At 39.1% G+C, this 8,842-nt stretch overlaps 1 protein-coding gene across 1 annotated transcript; it reads left to right on the top strand.

Moving 5' to 3' along the window:
- Positions 1–3,926: 3,926 nt before the first annotated feature.
- LOC115956324 lies at positions 3,927–5,324 on the top strand. Its single transcript, XM_031074738.1, has one exon. It carries the CDS (start codon positions 3,927–3,929, stop codon positions 5,322–5,324), a length of 1,398 nt encoding a protein of 465 aa, XP_030930598.1.
- Positions 5,325–8,842: the final 3,518 nt, after the last annotated feature.

Raw genomic sequence — 8,842 nt, 5'->3', positions numbered from 1 at the left:
GATTTATAATGCATACATACGTTTTTAATGTTTCATTCAATTCATTTGATGTAGACCTTGTACAGCCACAATTGGAAGAGGTCAGTGAAGATAAAAAGAGCATGGAGATCAATAACGATGAGCACAAGGAAGACAGCTCTTCTAATCCAGTCTCTTAGTGACGTGATGTCTGAAGGCTTGTTGATATGGCACTTGGATTTTGCCATGAACGATAATTTTCATATGCCATGTAATCATTTTGGGTTTTTATTATCTTAATCTGTTATGTGTTTTAGTTTTTCATATGGAACTGAAAATGGCATCTAATAGGAGAATACTTGGTTATTTATTATGGAACTTTGACATGGTATTGTTGTTTACTTAGTATGGACTGTGGAACATTTTGGAGTACTAGTTGTTTTAGTGGAAGAATTGCCGAAGTATTTGCATTTGTTGTTATTTTGATTTTTTTTACTTGATTTATGGTTGAATTCTGAATGTACATACATGGGCAACATAACAGGTTATTCGACAATGTGGGAGTGGAATTCAAACGTGTTAAGTGTAATTTTTTTATTATTATTATGTTTTGAATTTGAAACAACAAAGAACAGGCCGAGATAGTTTTTATTTATTTATTGTTTTTTCAAAATCTAACCGTGGTACATATGTTTTTTTTATAGAAGGTCATAATTTTGTTCATTACATTGTTTGCTTTCAATTTTTATCAATTTAAGAGTTTAAACCATTTCTTATGAATTAGAGATAAAGATAAGTTTATTACATTAAGGGTATTTCATCATTTTCATTAGTTGTTTAGCGCTTTCCCTGAACATCAGGGGCAATCTCAGAAAATAAAATATTATAAAATTTAGTATTTAGTCGAGTTTTTATCATTTTGTACTGAACCTGAGGTTTTTTTAAGATTATGTATTAAAATAGTTTAGGGGTTTCTCTTATTTGGAGTCCCCATTTATTAATTAAGTGAATGTCCTTAACGTCTATATATAAAACTCGATGACTATTGAATGAAAGGTAAAAATAGTACTCGGCTAACTTGCACCAAAATATTGCCTACAAAATAGGATTACTCTCCTGATGGTATTCAAATTACTTTATTCACTTATAAAAAAAATTTCATTAAAACAAACACGTTTGTTTGTGAATACATCTGCTATGATAACTGATAAAAAAAAAATTTATAATAATGTGGTACCAAAAAAGAACACACACATTTGCCTTTATTGAAAAAAAAATAAAAATTTGTAATAATCGTAGCACAATTCTTATCTCAATCCAATTATCACAACAATGATGTTTTGAACAATTATAGAGAAAATACTTATTGGCTATCCAAAGCCAAGTACAGTTACCAAAACAACATACCCAATGTTAACAACAATACAAGCAATTACAGGCCAACAGGCTAAGACATATTCCAAATTGGAAGCAAAAGGGAAACAAAAAAAGATATTCAACAACACTTTAGCCCATCTGTACTGCAAACGTGAGCCATAGGGGTCATAAAAACACATATATTTATATATTTAGTCTTACTAGATTCATAAATGCCACAAGCAAGAGCCATAGTTTCACCTTCATTTCGTGCTTCCTTGTCGTGTCGAATCATGAACTTCGTCCTCCCCCATAACATGGGCTACCACTTCACTTAGCATGTTAGTACTCAAGGTTGCAATCCTCCTTGCGTGGTCACGCTCCTCAATGGCAACGTTTAACTGATACCTCAACAATCTGTTCCTAACGTCACCATCGCAATAGCTGGTTCCTTCGCTTTGAGATGCCATTCCAGAACTTGATGGCGACATGGTAGGAGATGTCCACGATTGGGAAGCACCATACTGCACGTTCCTACCATTACGTTGCATGAACTCCATGTATGCAGATTCTGCTTCCCGTCGATCCTTGTATGACTTGTGTTCAGCGTTCGCGAATCTATGAACTTGTTTACTTGCTTCTGCCCAATTGTCGTATATGCCAGGAGCACGACCAACGAAAACAACATAGTATCTGCCACCCTAAAAGATTTTGTACAACAACACTGTATGTTAAACCCATATTTGTTGTGCTGGGGTTAGAACTTTTGAAGTTTTGAAACTGAGGTATTAGATAAAAATGTACCATGTTGCCCTACCAACAGGTGCCAGTGGACTGCAGCAACGTTGACGTTTCTTGTTAAAAGATCTGACAAACAGTTGTATAATCAGCATTTGGTTTGTACAGTAGTAAATTATTTAATGACAAGTATAAAAAAAGGAGGGCATGTTACCTGTAGAAGCGAAGGAGGCTTCTCTTCTCCCTATCTGAATGTTTTCCTCTGCCAAGGTTCCAATCCACAAAGATAGGAGGAAGCTGTCATCTTATATAAAGTGGAATATCTGTTGTACTCGATTTTACGAATATCGAGTACAACATATAACTCGCCTCTCCCAATGGCGAGTATAAACAACTGCTCTAACGACCAGTTTGGTGAAGTAAATAGTACTCGGTCTCCTCAGAGACGAGTTTTATTTAACTCCATTCCAGAATCACTGTGCGTTCTGTTGGTAGGTGTAGGTTTTAATAGTACTCGGCTTCTAAGGAATCGAGTTATAGGTAACTCGATTTTTTCAGAGACGAGTTATATTCATGAGGTGTACGGTTTTAATAGTACTCGGCTTCTTTATAAGCGAGTTACATATAACTCGATTCTTTGGAAGCCGAGTACTGTCCAACCATTACACACCCCCCACCCGCCCAACTTTCTGGGACCACTTACCAATTACATTTGACACTGTCGTTCTGAAGTCTGGACGTGGACTGGTCTGTGCTTGCACCCATTGTGTCACAGCTACTGAGAGCTTTCACCTTCAGTTAACTATCTGTACAAAGCACGCTAATTCAAGAAAGTGCACTTCATCTTTGTTCTGTCAACATCTCAGTTGATAGGTAAATACTACTTCATAACACTTTACAGCAACACAAATTTTTTTATTGCTGTTGTGGCTGTTGAATTGGGGTATCTAAACAAAATTATGTAGTACAAATTTTGAGAACAGAAATTATTTCAATGTTGTGGGTCTTCAATGCTAAGTATCTGAATATAATAATGTGGTACATGTTGCATGCTAGGAATTATATAACTGATATTTGCAATGCTTTTGCATGCTAGGAACTATTTCAATGCTTATGAATTATCTCCCTTACAGCAATACGAATTTTTTCAATGTTGTGGGTCTTGAATGGGGACATCTGAACATAATACTGTTGTGGACAATTTTTGAGAACACAAATAATATGACTGTTGTGGGTCGAGAATAGGGGGTATTTGAACATAATAATGTGATACAATTTTTGAGAACACAAATAATATGAATGTTGTGGGTCTTCAATAGGGGGTATTTGAACATAATAATGTGGTACAATTTTTGAGAACATAAATTAGTTGACTGTTGTGGGTCTTCAATGGGAGGTATATTTATCACTGAAAATGTGGTCCATATTGCATGGTATGAATTATCTCGCTTATTTGCAATGCTTTTGAGTTCTCATTTGTTGAACAATAGCCAGCATGAATTTTCATATATTGTGCAAACATTTTCGCTATCGAAATAAAGTCTGATGGAGTAGACAAATTAATGTTAAATTGGTAATTTTTAGCATGTTTAGCACAATTTGCTTAGGTTTGTTTACCTCCATGAACACCCAAACATAGGGCATGTATAGTTAGCCTATGCATGTTCCAATATTACTCAGCATGATACAATTATTACTATTTGTGGTTTAGGTCCGTTATGAGTCCACATTACTTCTATGTTTACTACGACGGGGAGGCATATATTAATGATTTGCACGGGCTATCATATCGAGGTCCGAACCAAAAGCAGACGCTTGTTGAAGTGAAACGTGGGATACACACGAGAAAACTTAAATGGAAGATAATGTCAACTATGGGGTTAGACAAGGATACCCACGACATCTCCATTGTATTTCGGGCTCCGCAGCAACTAGTAGGTACCCAAGTGTTCTACAATTCAATTCCGTTACAATGCGACAATGATGCAAATATAATGTGGGGAGTGATAAAGCGGGCAGGGCAATTCATAGGTTCTGACTTGTATGTAACTGTCCACACTGTTGGGTTCAATGTCGACGGGGGTTCGCAATATGGCAGTAGAGTTGGAGAGCAAGAATCAGTTCCTGTAACCGTTGTGCACCCGTCAGTTACACCCGAGACGTCTTTGCCCTACAACTGTCAACCATGGAATGGGGTTGCTATGGACAATACTGAAGACGCCGAAGTGTTAAGGTCTATCCATACCCATGAGGATGAAGGATATACTCACCGAAATGAAGATATCCAAAACTACTTGGACGAGGCAACCGAAATGGATGAGACTCGAGATGTGTATGAGGAGTTCATTGATAACGATGGACCGGTAGAGAATCCAGAATTGTTAGATGAACTACAACCAGAAAATAATCTGAACCCTAACCCCGAATGGTTCACGTCAAACACATGGGATGACATTAATGACCCATCACCTTCCCTGGAAACAGGTCTGCTGAGTTGGCGACCGGGGGACGAACCGAGCAAGGGGATGCTATTCAATAATAAAGCTGCGGTTCAGCACGCGCTAACCATGTTCTCCGTTGGGCTCAATAAAAAATTTAAGTACATGAAGTCAGACCCCGAGAGACTGGTTGTAACGTGTGTACACGATGCATGTCTATGGTCAATTCGAGCTATCTACAGCAAAAGGCACAAGCTGTGGATGATCACAACATCTAAGGGTCCCCACACTTGCTCGACACTCCAAGTGGATCATGATGGAAGGATGATGGATTCAAAGTTCATTGCCATCACACTTGAGTCATACGTACGGGAAGACATTTCAAGAACAGTAGCAACCCTACGTAGTGTTCTTCATGCGAAGCACGGCCATTGGGCGTCTCACTATAAGGTTTGGGATGCAAAACAGAAAGCCGTTGCAGCCATCTACGGTGGTTTCGATGAGTCATATGCAGAATTGCCTCGGTTCCTGGCAGCGTTAAAAGATGCAGATCCAACCACAGTGACACAGTTGAAGTGCGACCACCGTAGTGTGCCGGGAACTTGCACATTTAACTGTGCCTTTTGGGCTTTTGGTCCGTGTATAGAAGGGTTCAAGTATTGTAGGCCGGTGATAAGCATCGATGCAACGCACCTCTATGGCAAGTACAAGGGGAAGTTGTTGATAGCAATGGCAACGGATGCTAACAACGAGGTTTATCCACTCGCGTTTGCCGTTGTTGAGAGTGAGAGCAAGGAGACATGGGGATGGTTCTTGGCATGCCTGAAACGATAAGTTACGGACCGAACAAATCTTTGCATCATCTCTGACCGACATTCGGGTATAAAAGCTTGCTTTGATGACACAAGGATGACTTGATTGCAGCCTCCCCAGGCCCATCACCGGTATTGCCTCCGCCATGTAGTTAGCAATGTGAACACAAAATGGAAAATTCCGGAGTTGAAGAACATGGTATGGAGGGCCGCAAGCGCGAATCAAGTTAGAAAGTTTCAAGCCACACTGGATTTAATTCGCAATGTCAAACCGGCTGCACACAGGTACTTGGAAAATGAAAACAAAGAAAAGTGGACACTTGCACACGACGGAGGGCGTCGATACGGAGCAATGACAACCAACCTATCAGAGTGTTTTAATGGAGTACTGAAAGGTGCACGCAGCTTGCCAATCACGGCAATGGTGAGGTACACCTTCTTCAAAGTGAACTCCTACTTTGACGCTCGTCGTAATCTCGCTTTAGAGCAATTGGAAGCGGGTCAAGAATGGTGCAAGTATGCCATGGAGAAGTTCGAAAAAAACCAAGCGAAGGCAAAGGACCATATGGTGACACGAATGTGCACACAAGCACGGTTATATCAGGTTGACACACCGGGTAATCCTCTAGGTAATGGGGGCGGACAACACACGCACAGGGTTGATCTTCGGGGTATGACATGCACATGTGGAAAATGGGAAGCATACAAGATGCCGTGTTCACACGTAATAGCAATTTGTGCTAAGTATAAGCACGATGCGCAGCAGTTTATTGATCCTTGCTATAGCGTGAGTCATAGGTTCCATAGCTATGAACCGGTATTCCAACCGTTGAAAGACAAATTAGCATGGCCGGATCCTGAAGAAACTAGAGTAGTGATGCCCAATCTGCACCTGATCCGGAACAAAGGTCGGCCAAAGTCCACACGAATCCGCAATGAGATGGACGAGAATGATAGGGAGTTGCCGACCTCCCTATGGATCGAGAATGGACCCAAGTCAAGATGTGGGTTGTGTCGCCAAGAGGGGCACAACCGTAGAATATGTCCTACTCGAAATGCGGAGTCAACTAGCGGTGGAGCTGCATCATAGGTAAAGGTCATATATCTCCTACAACTTTTGTCATATATAAGTTGGCACTATTAAGAACTCAGTAGTAGTGTCTTTGTTCTCTATTGCCATAGTAAGTATTTGGACTAGTCATGAAACAAACACTGGTGTTCATGCATGTATAGGCAAATGAGGTTGTTCAATTGTTTTTGTTACACTATTCGTCGTAAGTCATTGCTCATTTTTCCTGTTCTGCCTATGTTGTGTGTTAATAACTTATATAAGTCCAGTGTACATAACATTTTTTAACTATTTACAGTAGGTACGGCAGCCAAGGTGGATGGGTGCTAACGGACATACGTTGCGCAGCCAGGATGATCCCTACCTCTTTAATTGGAAGCAACCGAACATCACCAGTTGAACAGGCCCATGATGAGAAGACAAATGATATTGGTCATTTTTTGCTTAGAAGTTGATATTAAAGTTTGTACTTATGTAGTCATGCACTTTGTTAGTGCCTTTAATGTTATGTACTGATGGGGGTTTTACTAAGCCGGTCAAGCAAACAATTCAGTTAAAAACGAAGTTATTGCAATGGGGTTTCACTAAGCTGTTTTAGTATGATTTCCAACTTCTCCAACTTTGTTGCATTCATATTTATATAGCAGGGGCAATCTCAAAAGCAACAATATAAAAGTGTGTTGCATGCCATGCACTTGTTGCTTCATGGACATTGTAATAAACAGAACATACCTGCTGGTGTAAAAAACTGACTGAGCTGCAACAGGAAAAAACATACAGGCCGAGTTGTAATATGTAGTGGAAGGCTGTTCTATAAAACTCGATTTTATATAAACTGAGTAACATTAATAACTCGGTAATCCAAGATTCGAGTACCATTTCGTCGTCTCTCAAAAAGACGTTACTCGATCTTATATTAAGAAGTACTCGCTCTCTGAGAAAGCGAGTTACTTGAAGTAACTCGATAATTTAATTATCGAGTACATTTAGTACCATCACAACTCCAGCCAAAGTTGTCTGGAAGAATCGATTCTTACTTGATTGGTGCACGATCGGTCTAAAACATATAACTCGATTATACTATTGTCGAGTAATAACTGGTGACTGAAAAATATAAGCAGAAGTACTCGCTCTCCCAGAAAGCGAGTTACTTGATGTAACTCGATAATGTAATTATCGAGTACATTTAGTACCATCACAACTCCAGCCAAAGTTTTCTGGAAGAATCGATTCTTACTTGATTGGTGCACGATCGGTCTAAAACACATAACTCGATTATACTATTGTCGAGTAATAACTGGTGACTGAAAAATATAAGCAGAAGTACTCGCTCTCCGAGAAATCGAGTTACTTTAAGTAACTCGATAATTTAATTATTGAGTACATTTAGTACCATCACAACTCCAGCCAAAGTTGTCTGGAAGAATCGATTCTTACTTGATTGGTGCACGATCAGTCTAAAACATAGAACTCGGTTTTTTGTTAAGCGAGTAATAATAAACTCGATTCTTATATTATCGAGTTATGTGGTTCCTGATATACACAGTTTAGTGTTATCTATTGTTTCATAAAAAGAAAAAAAAGCATAGCTCATTGTGTGGATGCACTGGACTCCCACGGTAGCAGCAGTCGATTGCTCTCGATTCCTCAAGCTCCTAAGCGACTTCCCGAGTTCCAAACATCGATCCTCAACTGTAGTATGACTCTTTTACCCTTGCTTCCCATTGAAATTAATTTCAAATCCTGCATTAATCTCCCTGTGAAAGCTGAAATTTCGAACTATGCAAGTGTGGGGATTTTCATGATTTTGGGTGTTGTGGTCTGAAATGGGTCATGGGTTTTTACATATGCATGTTATTCATACGATTTGTAGCCTTTAATTACATAAACATAGCTGATTTCTACAAGCCCATTCAATTTAGGGTTCATGTGTTAATATGGAATTTGGGGATTTTCATGGGTGTTGGTGTTTTGACATGAAATAGGTAATGGGTTTTTTTGTATGGATGTTGTACACACGTTTTCTACCCTTTAATTGCAAAGAACACATGATTTGTGAGAAATGAAAAATTAGAGTTCATGTCTTCATATTGGGAATTTCGGGATTTTGATGTATTGCTTCATTTCATCTGAACTGGTTCATGGGTTGCTGTGTATGCATGTTGGCGAGATGTTCTCTATCGTTTATATTCAAAATTTTAACATCTTGGTATACATGTTGGTTCATTCGCCAATCTTGTTCTTTGTGGAATTTGGGGTTTTGTTGAATTGGGTATAATTGCCTGAAATTGACCACATGGTAAGACATTGATGGATGGTAGTGACTGGTTTTACACCCGCTGCACCATGTACACTGTGGGTTTGCATGGTTCTCAAATAACTTGACTGTATGGGTCAATGTTCATGTACATACAGAAAATTTTTCATTTCAATGCATTCATTCATTGACGCTTATTGTGCATCAATATCAT

The sequence above is a fragment of the Quercus lobata genome, chromosome 8, assembly GCF_001633185.2.
Source record: "Quercus lobata isolate SW786 chromosome 8, ValleyOak3.0 Primary Assembly, whole genome shotgun sequence".
Taxonomy (NCBI): Eukaryota; Viridiplantae; Streptophyta; class Magnoliopsida; order Fagales; family Fagaceae; genus Quercus; species Quercus lobata.
The sequence above is the reverse complement of the archived record's forward strand: the minus strand, read 5'-3'. Positions and strand labels throughout refer to the sequence as shown.